The 15,939-nt window shown below is 36.3% G+C and overlaps 1 protein-coding gene across 2 annotated transcripts in view; it reads left to right on the top strand.

The window, feature by feature from the left end:
• LOC145294087 (kelch-like protein 3) overlaps positions 1 to 15,939 on the top strand; it is a 102,030-nt gene that overhangs the window by 44,271 nt on the left and 41,820 nt on the right. For both annotated transcript variants that reach the window (XM_080141147.1, XM_080141148.1), the window contains exon 2: positions 994 to 1,131. In XM_080141147.1, the coding sequence (XP_079997273.1) occupies positions 1,013 to 1,131 (119 nt within the window). In that variant the 5' untranslated portion in view covers positions 994 to 1,012. The remainder of the gene's footprint in view (positions 1 to 993; positions 1,132 to 15,939) is intronic.

Here is a 15,939-nt window from a genome sequence, read left to right as displayed (position 1 = left end):
CATAACAATTTTTGAGTTCTGACCCCTTAACAGCCCTTTTTTCCGGATGAAAATATAATTTTCCACGCGTCTGAATACTCTATATACCAAATTTCAAGTCTGTAAATAAAAAAAATCGAGTATATAGGTTGAGAAGTGTCCTCACACACATTCTCACTTTTAAAGACATATAGATTATCTTATAAATTTTGAAAAGAAATTATTTATCATTTTTATATATATATATATATACATATATATATATATATATATATATATATATATATATATATAGTTTTGTTTTTATTTGTATATTTTAAATGCAAAAGAAAAAATTGTCGATTTAAAAAAAAAAAAAACAAAGTATTTCATGGCTTTGTTTTTATTTATTTATAAATGCGCAGAATTTTTCAAACCAGAACTTGTAAACCGGATGGACGGTTTCAATGCCCAAGCAAGAGTTTTATATTCTAATATAGTAAAACACCAGGATATGGTGACCCTATGATGTTTTTTTTTCTTTTGAGTTACAATGTGGAATACAATGTTTTTCCGGCCTCTGGTTACGGTATTTACTCGCCTTACGGTGTTATAATGTTCTTTGATTATATCCATATGTATCATATACTGAACTGTATTTTGTTACTAATTTTAATGCCGTATCCCGGGGTTCTACTGTGTGTGTGTGTATATATATATATATATATATATATAGGACACTGGAGCCTAACGAGTTATTGATCAAATATGAGTAAAATATTTTATGTTATCAAACAAAAAAATGCATTATCCTTTTTTTTTTTTTTTTTAAAACTTAAAACATTTTGAGTCAATCCAACTCAAATTGTAGCCACATATTGCAAGGCAATCGTCACAATGAACATGTTGATTTTCATAAATCTTGACAATGTAGTTTTTAAAATACAATTTATTTGTTAAAAAAATATATATGTGTAATGTATGAACAAATGATGTTTATGGTCTGATGTGTTTTTTTTCATTTCCTTCTTTCAGAATCCATCAAAGTTATTTAATGTATCCAGGTGAGATGGATATCCGGCCCCCCAAAATTTTGGCTGGACGAGATCACCCAGCCTATAAAAACCAGCATCTTTCACAGCAGGCCTTTGAAAAGCTCAACCAAATGCGAAAGTAAGCAGAAAAAAAACCCCGATTTTTTGTATATTATTTTTCAGAGAGCAGCCAATGAAGTTTTAACGAGATTAATAGAAGAGTGCTCAATATCGAAGTAGAGCAAGATATATATTTTTTTGTTTTACATAAGCATTTCATGCATTAATATGTTGCTACACATTCATGAGCATGTTTCGGTCAGCCAGTTACAAGTAACTAGAGATTTCTTCCGGCAATATTGCTTATACAAATGTTTAGTTCATAATTAATGCATTACAGACTTAACTTTTTTATAAGCAATATCGCCTGGAGAGGTCTCTAGTTACTTGTAACTGGCTGACCGAAACATGCTCATGAATGTGTAGCAACATATTAATGCTAATGTAAAACAAATAAAATGTGTGTATGTATGTGTCTGTGTGTGTGTGTGTGTGTATATATATATATATATTAGAACCCCCGGGATACGACAATAAAAATTAGTAACAAAATACAGCACAGTATATAATCAAATAATATAACTAATACCGTAACCAGGAGCCTGAAAAAACTGTATCCCAGGCCCACTTTATCCCAGTATTCTACTCTGGGTGTATATGTGTGTGTGTGTATATATATATATATATATATATAATCTCTTTATAAATTTCATTTAGAAAGAATTACTTTTCAAAATAAAAATTTATTGTTTGAAGCAAAGAATACAATGTTTAAAATTTTAAACACTTTATTCTTTGTTTCAAACAATAATTTTTATTTTGAAAAGTAATTCTTTCTAACTGGTGCTACCAGATCGGGCTGTCTAGTGGTTTCCTGAGACGAAATGCACCTACATTAAACTTTTGTTTTTGTTTTTGTTTTCTATTCTCTTTTGTAAAACTTATCCTCGAGTGGCCTCTTGGCCTTGATAAGTGGTGATGCCTATAAAAAAAAAAAAACTTATGTTCTACAAAAAAACCCAGCCCCTTCCCCCCCTTTTTTTTCCCCCTTCCCTACTTCCCAACCCCGTCGGTAGGGCATTAGAATACACCGACTGTCCCCCTGCAGAGAATAAAAGCCTCTCAAAGGGGCCACCTGTTGGTTGTGGGTGGCGACGCGTAATTACTCGGAAAAGGATCCTTGTGACTGAGCAACTGATATGTAGGGAAATTAAAGATATCAGTTGCAACACTCCACTTTGGCCTCGTACGAGGCTAGGCGGTCGGTCGGAGGGGTCCGATCCGATCAATCGGCTAGTTATGTCAAGCCCTAACACATCTACTTTTCTATCAATTTCCTCTAAACCATAACAAATACAGTTCTACCCTGTACCACTATAAACTATATACATATTTTCCTCTCTTTTCCATGTGTTAGAAGGTGATGGCTAGGGGCAAATGTGCCAAATGATTAAAGTCATGACATGGCTGTATAGTGCCAGAAGTTACCATAAATGACTTGGATTGTGTAACTAAAGGATTATGGGTGCTCATGGCTTCCATTTGGAACATGTATACTGTTTATGTAGCCTTGGCATAACAAGGCGAATGAGTTTCCCCCTTAACATGCCCCAATATTGGACTCTGAAGTGGGTGAGGAGCATAAACAATGAATTTAAAATATATATATATATATATATATATATATATATATGGCCAAGTATAAAAACTCCAAGCGCCAACATGTCGACTCGGATAGTTCAAATAATGAACTACATCAAACAGCCTCAACATTTATTGTATTGGAATCTACCGAAGAAACCAAAATAACTGACTTATCACCGTTTATTATACATAAAATTATATCGGCATATATTACCCCAAAAAATGTAAAAACTTTAAAAAATAAAACCCTATTAGTGGAAAGAGAAAAACATGCCACTTTTCTCCTAGGAATGAAAACTTTCCACAACATAAATATCAAAACTTATCCACACAAGAATCTGAATACATCCAAAGGTGTAGTAAAATCGAAAGACCTCTCAATGTGCACTACTGAAGTGATAACAAAAGAACTTAAAAACCTTAAAAAAATCACACAGACGTAGCTGGTAGCGCCACATATAGCTTCTCTATATCTCATTCCCTATCTCAGATGGTTACATTTCCGACACGTTTCCCAGACCAGCACGATCAACATGCCTCACTTCTAGATCTCTTTCTGACAACAGTTCCCAATGACTGTACAACAAATGCCCATAGCCCACTCGGGAATGCTGATCACGCTGTGATAATGGTAGAAATCAGCCTAAATTCTCGCCCTAAAACTGAAGACCCACTACTCAAAACAACGAGGTATTACAAAAAGGCTGATTGGGAAGCCATCAGGGAGCTCATCAGAGATGCCCCATGGCAAAATATCTTTACTCTTCCAGCGGAACAGTGTGCAAATGAGACAACTGAATGGTTCAAAACTGCTATTGAAGCACATGTTCCCGCACGGAAATACTATAGCAAGCCCCACTCCCCCCAATGGTTTACTTCTGCTTGTGCAGCTGCCATTTGTCAAAGGCAGCATGCGTTCCGCAGATTCAACCGACATAAGTCCAGCTCAAATAAACAGAAGTTTACAGAAGCTAGAAATAATTGTAAGAGAGTGATAGACACAGCTAAGTCAGATTACTCTGAAACCACCAGAAAGCGCATCGAAGCACAGAAATTAGGAACCCGGGATTTTTGGAAAATCTACAACAGCGTAGTTAATAATGGACAGTCAATTATTCCCCCACTAACAAACAATCATGAGGTTGCTTGCACGGCAACTGACAAGGCTAATCTGCTTGCCAGTCGGTTTGCCTCAAACTCCACACTGAACTCGGTACACCACTCACTCCCTGATTTTCCTCTGCGAACAGACGCCACACTTGACGACTTGAAAATCACCCCTTCTCAGGTACATGCTATTATAAAAAACCTAGACACCTCTAAAGCATGTGGACCAGATCTCATCCCGGCTGTGCTATTAAAAAAATGCTCTGCCGAGGTTGCTCCAGTTCTGTCCAAACTTTACAATAAATGCCTTAACGAATCTTGTTTTCCCGACTGCTGGAAAACCGCCTCTGTGGTACCAGTCTTCAAGAATTCTGGTGAAAGAACTGACCCACTAAATTATCGCCCCATTAGCCTCCTCCCGCTTTTCGCCAAAATATTTGAGTCCTTAGTTAATAAAGCCCTAGTCCAGCACCTAACAGCTGCTAAACTCTTGACTGACAAACAATATGGATTCAGGCAAGCCCGTTCAACAGCAGATATCTTAACTGTAGTTTCTGAACGTATATACCGTTCATTGGATAAAACAGGGGAGGGTAGAGCGGTGGCCCTTGATATATCTAAGGCTTTTGACAGGGTATGGCACGATGGTCTTCTAAGGAAAATTAGATCATATGGAATCACTGGAAGAATTCATAACGTAATTAAATCCTTCTTAAGTAATAGAAAAATCAAAGTTGTCCTCGACGGACGTACATCCAAACAATATGACATAAATGCGGGAGTGCCTCAGGGGTCTATCCTTGGACCTCTATTGTTCCTGATATTCATAAACGACCTCCCTGATAATATTGTTTCGGAGATGGGTATATTTGCCGATGACACCACTCTCTATAACAGATATGAGGGGAAAACAAATGAACACATATCCAAGAAAATGGCAGAAACACTAGAGGATGACCTCCAATCCGTAGTGGAATGGGGACAAAAATGGTTGGTCTCATTCAATGCTGCTAAGACTAAGCTTGTTTCCTTCAATAACTACAAGAAACCTTCTCTACCACCAATAGCAATGGCCATGAACACATTGCCTGAAAGTACTTCTTTTAAACTCCTCGGCCTAACGTTTACAGGGAATATGAACTGGAATAGATACATTGAGAGCATTGCCAAGGCTGCTGCAAGGAAGGTTGGCTCCCTCTACCGTGCTAGAAAACTACTTACGCCTGCCAGTATCCTATACCTCTATAAGGCAACCATTCGCCCATGTATGGAGTACTGTTGTCACATCTGGGCTGGTGCATCTGCTGCTTGTCTCTCGCTCCTGGACAGGGTTCAAAAAAGAGTCGCAAACCTGATAGGTCCTGAACTGTCATCTGGGCTTCAACCTCTGTCCCATCGACGAGATGTTGCATCCCTCTGCCTGTTCTACAAATACTTTAATGGTGAATGCTCTGACGAACTGCAAACACTTGTACCTCCCCGACGTAACTACCCCCGACAAACCCGACAAGCTACTAAGTCTCATCCCTTTACAGTGGAGATCCCTAGGTGCAAGAAAGCCTTTTACTCCAATAGTTTCTTCCCCAGAACTGCGGGTCTTTGGAACTCCCTTCCGGGATTCTGCTTTCCCAACTGCAATGATATGCAGAAGTTCAAGTGTAATGTTAACAAACATCTTTCTACTCTTCTCCCTTCATAATGACCCCGCTAATTAATTCCCTAATAGTAGCCCCCTGCTTCAAAGTGGCACTGTGCCTTGTTTGGGGTGAAAATTGAATAAAAAAAAAAAAAAAAAAAAAAAAAAAAAGGAGTAACAAACGGTAAAAGAATTACAATAAAAAAAGAGAATCAGCCGATATTTACGAATACTTACATTATGCAGTTCGATAGACCCACTATCCCAAAAGAAATCAAAATTGGGTGCAATGTTGAAAAAGTTGAACCCTTTATACCAAACCCACTTCGGTGCTTTAAATGTCAGAAGTTTGGACACCATGAGGATGCATGTAAGGGGCGGGCAGTGTGCGGCAGATGTGGCCAGAGAGATCCATACCACACTGTCAATGACTACAATCTTGATTGCAAATGTGCAAATTGTGGAGAAAACCATCCTGCTTATGCTAGAGCATGCAGAATCTGGAAGAAAGAAAAGGAAGTAGTGTCAATAAAACATACCAAAAACATCTCCTTCCTTGAAGCCAGGAAAATAGGAAAAGACGTACTCTCAAGTCACCTATCATCCATCACTAACCAAGACTCCAAATACGAAATACTAATAAACAAATTGTTACAATTGGGACCAAACGACTGTCCCAAATTTATAAATGAAATCAAACCAAACATATAAAAAATTAATCATCCCATTAAATCATCAACTAATGTTACCAATAAAACAAATTCTCAACCAAAATCAGAACATCCAAAATACAAAGTCGATCAAAAGAAAGACCACAAAAATCACCAGTACGTCGTGCAGATGCTGAAAAAGACAAAACTAAGGAAAAACAAAATCAGTTAAAAGAAAGACCACACAGATCACCAATACGTCTTCCCTATGGTGAAAAAAAAAACACACTTGAAAAACAAACAAAAAATACATCTACCAAAAAACAAAATAATATAAAGAAATTACTACAAACAGAAGCCACTACTACTACTACAAATATTTACAGAATTAGAAGACATGGAAACTGAAGTTACTCCTCAAACCAAAAAAAAATCCTCATGAATTACAAGAAAATTCAATGGAATTGCCGTGGCAATTTACAATTAAATTTTATTGTTGCAAACCAAATTTAATTCTTTGGTTATTTATCTCCAAGAAACCTTTCTTAAGAATGAAGACAATTTGAATATAAAACACTATCAACAATATAGCTACATCCATAATGCAGGACTTAATAATACTGTAACCCTTTTCCTCCTCCCATTGCAAAACCCAATCATATTGTGCAAGGCAGAGAACAAAAATGACAAAATCCACTATAAAACAACCAAATCAAAAGCTATGAACTAACGATTGAAAATACAAGGAGCTTTAAGAATAAAAATCTGATAAAATTACTGGATACAACATCGAATACTATTCCAAAAATAACTGGATTCGGCATTAAATAACCCACAAAGGGTTGATATGCCGTTAAACAAAACAAAAAAATAAATAAAAATAATTCTTTCTAAATGAAATTTAAATATATAAACTATAACTGTATTTGCTCTATCTAGTATATTGAGCAATTTTATTTGGCTGAGATTGTCTTATATAAATACTACTTCCAATAATATCTTGTAAGACTTGAAACACTAGATTCACTAATCTGTAATCTAATTTTTCATTATTTTGAAGCATATATAAGTTTTCTTTTTTTCTTTTTAAAAATTTTTTTTTAGAACCAGTGAACTTTAAATTAAAATAAATCGCAGAAAAACGTTTTTGTTTGTTTTTAAGGGAGGTGGTGCTTGATCAACACTGCTGATGTGTCATGATGTAAAAATGTTTTGTTTTTGTGTTTACCCCAACACAGTAAACAATTGAAGATCCTACAATATTAGAACTAGAGTAAATTCTTGAAAGCAAACTAATGCAGTGATTGAAAGTGATTAACTGACCTATGAAGAGATTAAGTTATTTTTGTTTTTTTTTTAATAGTTTTAAGGGTTGAAAAACTTCCAATATATACACACACACACACACACACACGAGGGGTGTGCAATACGTAATGCTTCTGACCCACTTCCCATAGCAATAGAGAAACGAAACTTGGCACAGTTATTAGTCTTTCTCTAAATAGGAACCACCCAGAGTTATGCATTTCTCCCATCGTTTGATGCAGCTCTGGAGACCGTTTTTATAGAACGCCCCAGGTTGGTCCTCCAACCACGACGTGACTTCAAAAATCAAGGCTGCATCATCTGGGAAGCACTTTCTTTTCAAAAACAACTTCATGGCTGGGAAGAGGTGAAAGTCATAGGGTGCAAGGTCAGGAGAGTAGGGAGGATGGGGAAGGATTTCATAACCACATGACAGTGCTTCTGATCTGGCGACATGCGAGTTGTGGACCGGATTGTTGTCCTACAGGAGGAGAGTACCTTTGCTTATCTTGCCCCACCTCTTGATTTTGATAGCTTCCCTTAATTTCCTCAAAAGTGAAGCATAATAGGCTCCTGTAATTGTGATACCCTTTGCCAGGAAATCTGTCATCACTACTCCGTCCTGGTCCCAGAAGACTGTGAGCATGACCTTGCCAGCAGAGGACTGCACCCTTGCCTTCTTTGGAGGTGGTGAGTTCAAGTACTTCCACTGCATTGATTGGGCTCATAGTGATGGACCCAGGTTTCATCCTGTGTAATCAGTCTTTTGAAAAACTTTGATTCATCTTCTTGGCACATCTCCAAATTCATCCTCGAGCACTCGACGCGTTCTCGCTTCTGGAATGGTGTGAGCAACGTGGGAATATATCTGGCAGACACCTTATGCATATGCAAATGGTCATGAATGATAGTTTCCACAGACCCTGTACTAATCTTGACATCTTGGGCTATTTGGCGAATAGTAAGCGCCGATCTTTCAAAATGGCAGCCTCAACTTGACTGACAGATGCCTGATCAATGGCAGAAGGGGGTGGGGCGATCAGGTCTGGGAGCTGTTTCCACAGACTTCTGGCCATGTTTGAATTCACGATGCCAGCTTTTTACAAGATCATATGATGGGGCATTATCACCATAAGTTTCTTTCGTTTCATCAAGTCTCCTGTGGTGTGCGTCCTTTCAAATACAAAAAACCGGATCACTGCTCGACGTTCAACAGGCTCCATTTCACACCTGACTCAGTTCAAACACCTGTAAAACAGAAACCACAATTAGTTCAAAGCTGTAATTTGCCACATAACCCGTAGAGATATAAATCATTGCACATGCAAAATTTCAGCTTGATTAGACAACGGGAAGTGGGTAAGGGGCATTACTTATTGCACGCCCATCGTGTGTATATATATATATATATATATATATATATAATGTAGTGTCCAAAAAGTCACTGAAGGGTTTTGAACTTAAATAGATTCTTTATTTTTCATGCTATCTTATTTTAATTTTACAAACGTCGCAGTTTAAGTTTTATTAAGTTTTTATTTCATTCCATCAACCACATTCGACAACTTTTTGATATCCGGAATATTGCAGTGTCCAAGAATTTTATGCCATGTCAGTATATAATGGCAGGCAGTTTTTGATGGGATTACGCTGTTAAAATAATAGTCTTCCATTTTCTTTAATGTCGAATACAGTTTTATTCGGGTACACCAGTTTTTATTTATTGGGGTTAAAGTTTGTATTTGCACTTTGTTTAATGGCGGCTTGTACAGAAAATATATTTTGTTTAAATTTTGGTATTAGAAGAGCGTTTTCCAGAATATAGAAACAATGTTCACCTTTATTGTTCCTTAGCAAGATTTTAGCTTCGCCTCTGTTCAAAACGATATCGTTTACTCGACTGTTGTTGGCTAGCTGTACAGAGTGACTCTGAGGGTTAAAGTTGGGGTCAAAATTGATAAAATCCGATTCCTTCATAACTGCATGTGCCGTTGCACTACATACAACAAGAAAGTTGTTAGTCAAACGTACATGAAAATAAAAATGTATGTTCGCTAATGGAGCTCACCACATTTTTAATGGAATCTCCTTTGAAATTTTTGTATCTACATTGGAAAGTTGTGATTGGGTGTCCTCAATTATAGCAAATAATTTTTGTACTTTTCTTAGGAGAAAAATTGTTTTTGGAAAAGTTGCAGTTTTTGGAAAAGTTGTGATTTAATTAAATTTTGGTGTTTTTAACTGGACATTTTTAAATTTCATGATATTTGTAGATTTTTTTTTTTGTGATCATTTTTTCAGTTTCCTTGTAACTCCTAAATGCTACCTTGAATTGACTAAAAGTCATGGGTTTTTCTTTCTGAGTTATCATGATGGTAAATGGCTTAAAATCACTTAAAATGCTCTCTTAATATGTTCAATGCTTTGCAGCCATCGTCCAGAGCTTCTCGCATTACCAGAGATAGACAGAAGTCTGTCTATCTCTGGTAATCTAAGCACTGTATTAATTCTGCAAAGACAGTTGCATTCTTTTCAATAAAGTCGGGGTCGTTTCCATTTTAAGGTTGTGCCTGAATTACTTTGTATAACTTTTGGATTCGTAAATATCCTAAAAATTTTACTTGCCACAATAAGAATTTTGATTCTAATCCATTGAAGTAATGTCTTCCGCTGGGCCCATAACCTCTTGAATTGTAAGGCATGTTTAATTTCAGAAGAGTTTCCTATGTGTTATTATTCTATACAAGTCCTGGAGATTAAGAATTCTCAGTGGACAGCTGTTCTGTACAGGTTCCGGACTTTATAATTTTGCAGCCAAAGAGCAAAGGATCCTTCTCGTGTTGACACAAAAAAATTATGTGCTGGGATGCTAAAAGGCTTAATTTTTAGTTGCGTGCAAGCGACTCTATAAGTCAGCCGGTCGGTCTGTCCGTAACACTTTTGCGATTGGCCTTTTTGGTTTGTTGTTAATAGATGCTGCTCTTAGCTTTTTAAGCTTTTCTTGCCCCCTTTTGAGTTGGCCTTGTGCCTAATTCTTTTGTTCATGTTCATTTTTTCCTGAATAAAAGATTTAATATCTCAAAGTGTAGTATCTGTTCTTACTACATGCTGTACTTATTGTGATATAAAGTGTGGGGATCACTTTTCTGTATTAATTTAATGTAAAATGATCACCCACTTTACAACCAGTCAGTCTCAAAGCCATTCAAGTCATTCTCCAGATCATTCAAGTTGATTTTGAAGGATTCCGGTTATTTTTTAAGCATTCAAGTCATTCTTAAGGTCATTCAATTCATCCTTAAGTTCATTAAAGTCATTCTAAGTCATTTACTTTTTATTTATTTAAGTTATTTCAGCCCATTTTTCGGCCATTTTAGTTTATCCTTAAGAATTTCATGTCAATCCTGCATTCATTCATTACATGAGAGCATGCGACTAATGGCTATTGGCCTTGTTATGGAACAATTCTGATTGCTGATTGGTAGATAGCAAAATATGAATTAATTTGATTCATCAGTTCCTAGGAGCAGCATTTATAAATAGAATCTCTTAACTTTTATAAGTCAAATAAACATAAAATAAAAAATAATTATTAAAGTAAAACACGTATTAGTGAGAAATTATTGAATATTTCTCATCCATTTTTAATTAAAAAAATGTTTTCTCTTCAAAGTAAAACAATACGTCAATGATAATTTGATGGGAAAAGTAGTCATTCATTTCGATGAAAACAAATCCTTTAAATATTGAAACATTTGTTTCTAATGTTTTACATATTTTTAATTTGGAAAAAATGAGTTATAAAAAAATGTTCAAAAACTGAGATTAACAGAAATGTCTGATCCAAGGCATTGATGCCAATTTTGAAGACTGGTATGAATAGATATTTATAATCAGGAATAATTATTTCTTGGCATCTGGGCTAGGATCAAAGTGTCATATCTGTTGTATTTTTGGTCGGAGGAGAGAAAATTCTTCTTGACTGGGCCAATTCTTATTACTGAGGTGTTGGATATTCTCTACATAATAAAAATGACGTTGCATCTAACTTTACCTTCTCAAGGAGATAAATTGAGACCTTTGGTGTACTTGAGAGAGGGGAGGGTTGATAGAGGTAGTGACCATTTTTAAACTTTGGCTTTATGTCAAATTTATATACAAAACTAATCCCTCCACTCTAAATTTTTTTTTTTTTTTTTTAACACGTAGTCGCCTAAAAAAATATTATTTTGAGGGGGGGGTGGAATTTAGCTGATGTACTCATCTACAAATTTATTAACAATTATTTCAATATAACATTTTCTAATATTTTTTTAATTTTTTGGTACACGTTAAAAATATGAAATTATTATTAAATTAGCGTGTTTTATCTTAAATAATTTTAATTTCCTCTAAAAACATTAAAAGCCTATGATTTCAATTTCATAGGAAACGTCTTTACATCTGTTAAGAAAATACGAAACTAATGGATAAGATACAAATAGTTTGGGGATAAAATCTTTAATATAGCCATTTTTACTTTATATAGCATTCGCTCCCTTTTTCTGAAAAATTTGACTTGAACTTTTTTTACAATCTGGCAACCCTGAGTTACCTCTCTTGTTTTTACATTCCACATCCAAAACAAATATGGCCGGCAATTGTTCTGCATATCATTTTGCTGGACATGACAGACATTCTTGCAGTAAGTGGATGCTGTAAGAGCAACTGTTGCTTAAAGTGTTTAAAATATTTTTAACTATCTCCTGAAGTGAACTATGAAGATTGTGTGAGGGGATGCGAGTATAGGAGGATGATTTGATTCAAATTCACAAAGAAGTTTGCCGTCACCATGGTGGTGGCCCCCAGATGGTGGCAAACCCCAACTTGGTGTACACCATTTCTAGATGGGGGAGTTTATGAAAAGCCACACTAAATATGACCATAACCTTTGATCTTTGGAAAATAGTGTGGTGTGCACCATTCCTAGGTGGGGGGGGGCATCATCATTCCAGGTTTGGTCATGATTGGTCCAGTGGTGTGGGCTGTAGGAGAGTTGTACACACACACACACACACACACACACACACACACACACACACACACGCTACTATTTTATATAGATAAGATTCCAGTAATATTTAACAAATTGCAACATGACAATTACGTTAATAAACATTACTTTTAGTTGAAATTGACATAAAAAGTATGTAGATAACATTACATTTTTTTAATGGAAATTTATTTTTTCACTAACAACAAAGAAGCATTAATGGTTGAAATGATATTAGAATTTATAATATTATGTACTTTACACACTTTGTTTTTATACAAAAGACAATAGTCAGAATGTTAGAAACTTCCAAATATAATTCTCTAAGAAATGGGTAAGGACACCATGATTTGTGTCAACCAATATTTGTTTTAAAGACTTTAAGGTGCCACGCAGTTAGTTAGAGGCAGCAGTTGTACCTGCAAATTCTAAATAATTTGTTGAGTTATCAAAAAACAATTTTTTTTTTTTAATTATGAACTTTTAAAGGTTAAGTGTGAGTCACGGAACACATGCAGATTATTAGATTGGTCATGTGACATGGGAAGCAGGGTTGTTAGAGGCATTTTTGCTGAATAGAAATGAATGGAGACAGATGGAGAATTTTAAATTTAAAGTTTATCTTATCACCATGTTAATCATGTTATAATCTATATATCTATAAAAATGAAATTGTGTGTGTACATTTCCCTACCAAATTACTCTGTCAATTTTCAGTCTACAGATTTGAGATTTGACATAAGGGGTATTGAGATTTGGAAAAATCTTTTTAATTTGTTTTCAGCCAGAAATTTAATTTTCAAGGAGTCAAAGTTCAACGATTTGACCTTTGAAGACTCTACGAAACTCCTCTGCCAATTTTGGGTCTAAACACTTGAAATTTTTGATCTTGGACATGGATCAAACTTTTTAACTTGATTTGAGCCCAAAACAAATGTTAAGAGTCAAAATTGGAGTCAAAGTTAAAAAAAATTTGACCTCTCATCCAATTTTTGGTCTAAACATTTGAAATTTTACATAAAGTGTATTCAGACATAGGGCAAACTTTTTAATTAGTTTTTGGCCGAGAATTTGGCTGCCAAGGGGTCAAAGTTCAAAAGATTTGACCTTTGCAGTCTCTAGCATTTTACATAAAGGGTATTCAGACATGCAGCAAGCTTTTTAATCAGTTTTTGGGCAAAATTGGTTGCCAAGAGATCAAAGTTGAAAGAGTTAACCTTTGCAGACTCTACCAAACTCCTCTGCCAATTTTGAGTCTAAACACTTGAAATTTTAGATGTAGGTTACCTGGGCATGAGTCAAACTTTTTAATATATATATATATGCACATAGTTATGAACAGTACATAGGGCCTGAGTAAAGCCGGGCTGAACTGCTAGTAAAGTATATTTCTTAAAGGCAAACGTCTTTTGTTTTATAATTTTTGGGATGAGAATTGATAACATATTATTTGGGTTCAAACTATTATCGTCTTGGTCATTAGCTTCACAATGTTTTATCCGATGTAACTGCTGACGTTCTTTTAGATGTGCCTTGAAGCGATATTGGACAAAATTTGAGAAAAACACCCAAAATGAGAATAATAGTCTGAACAATCCAACTAATACATATCATCAATCCACATCTAAAAAAATTCGGAAATATATCAAATCAGTACGAATTCGAATTCATATGAAAATGAATACAACATAACACTCTTTTCATTCCATAAATGCACCAAACATCTTGAATTCTAATGACTGTCACTTGTTGGAGAAAAAAACAAAAAAAAACAAGAAACATTCTTTCCACCATTAAGAGTCATTGTCAAGATAAATCTGAAGAAAGTCTGAGGTTACATTATTCGAAATGTTGTAAGAATAATTCCCAAGATGAGAACAATTAATCAAAGCACTCCAAATAATACAAAAAATGTGATTGTTATTTTGAATAAGAACATTTATTCCAGCTTGTTTACTAGCAACAAAAAATTTATCCGTTGACCAAGACAATGCGTTCTCTGATCAGAGCAGACAGAAATTGCCGACCGTCCAATTACACAAGTTCCCATCTAAATTGCTTAAATTGCTCTCTCTCTCTCTCTCTCTCTCTCTCTCCTCTCTCTCTCCTCTCTCTCTCTCTCTCTCTCTGTCGTCTGTTCTCTTTCTCTCTTTATCCTCTGCTCTCTCTCTTTTTATCCTCTGCTCTCTCTCTCTCTTTATCCTCTGCTCTCTCTCTCTTTATCCTCTGCTCTCTCTCTCTTTATCCTCTGCTATCTCTCTCTTTATCCTCTGCTCTCTCTCTCTTTATCCTCTGCTCTCTCTCTCTTTATCCTCTGCTCTCTCTCTCTTTATCCTCTGCTCTCTCTCTCTCTCTCTCTTTATCCTCTGCTCTCTCTCTCTCTCTCTCTCTTTATCCTCTGCTCTCTCTCTCTCTCTTTATCCTCTGCTCTCTCTCTCTCTCTCTCTTTATCCTCTGCTCTCTCTCTCTCTTTATCCTCTGCTCTCTCTCTCTCTTTATCCTCTGCTCTCTCTCTCTTTATCCTCTGCTCTCTCTCTCTCTATCCTCTGCTCTCTCTCTCTCTCTCTTTATCCTCTGCTCTCTCTCTCTCTTTATCCTCTGCTCTTTCCCTTTATCCTCTGCTCTCTCTCTCTTTATCCTCTGCTCTCTCTCTCTCTTTATCCTCTGCTCTCTCTCTCTCTTTATCCTCTGCTCTCTCTCTCTTTATCCTCTGCTCTCTCTCTCTTTATCCTCTGCTCTCTCTCTTTATCCTCTGCTCTCTCTCTTTATCCTCTGCTCTCTCTCTTTATCCTCTGCTCTCTCTCTTTATCCTCTGCTCTCTATCTTTATCCTCTGCTCTCTATCTTTATCCTCTGCTCTCTCTCTTTATCCTCTGCTCTCTCTCTTTATCCTCTGCTCTCTCTCTTTCTCTTTATTCTCTGCTCTCTCTCTCTTTATTCTCTGCTCTCTCTCTCTTTATTCTCTGCTCTCTCTCTCTTTATCCTCTGCTCTCTCTCTCTCTCTTTATCCTCTGCTCTCTCTCTCTCTCTCTTTATCCTCTGCTCTCTCTCTCTCTTTATCCTCTGCTCTCTCTCTCTCTCTCTTTATCCTCTGCTCTCTCTCTCTCTTTATCTTCTGCTCTCTCTCTCTCTTTATCTTCTGCTCTCTCTCTCTTTATCCTCTGCTCTCTCTCTCTCTCTTTATCCTCTGCTCTCTCTCTCTCTCTTTATCCTCTGCTCTCTCTCTCTCTCTTTATCCTCTGCTCTCTCTCTCTCTTTATCCTCTGCTCTCTCTCTCTCTCTTTATCCTCTGCTCTCTCTCTCTCTCTTTATCCTCTGCTCTCTCTCTCTCTCTCTTTATCCTCTGCTCTCTCTCTCTCTCTTTATCCTCTGCTCTCTCTCTCTATCCTCTGCTCTCTCTCTCTTTATCCTCTGCTCTCTCTCTATCCTCTGCTCTCTCTCTCTTTATCCTCTGCTCTCTCTCTATCCTCTGCTCTCTCTCTCTCTCTCTTTATCCTCTGCTCTCTCTCTCTTT

This window comes from Euprymna scolopes, chromosome 15, assembly GCF_053919585.1.
Source record: "Euprymna scolopes isolate OS-2025 chromosome 15, ASM5391958v1, whole genome shotgun sequence".
NCBI classification, from domain to species: Eukaryota; Metazoa; Mollusca; class Cephalopoda; order Sepiida; family Sepiolidae; genus Euprymna; species Euprymna scolopes.
Note: the sequence above shows the minus strand (reverse complement) of the source record. Positions and strands in the feature narration are given on the sequence as shown.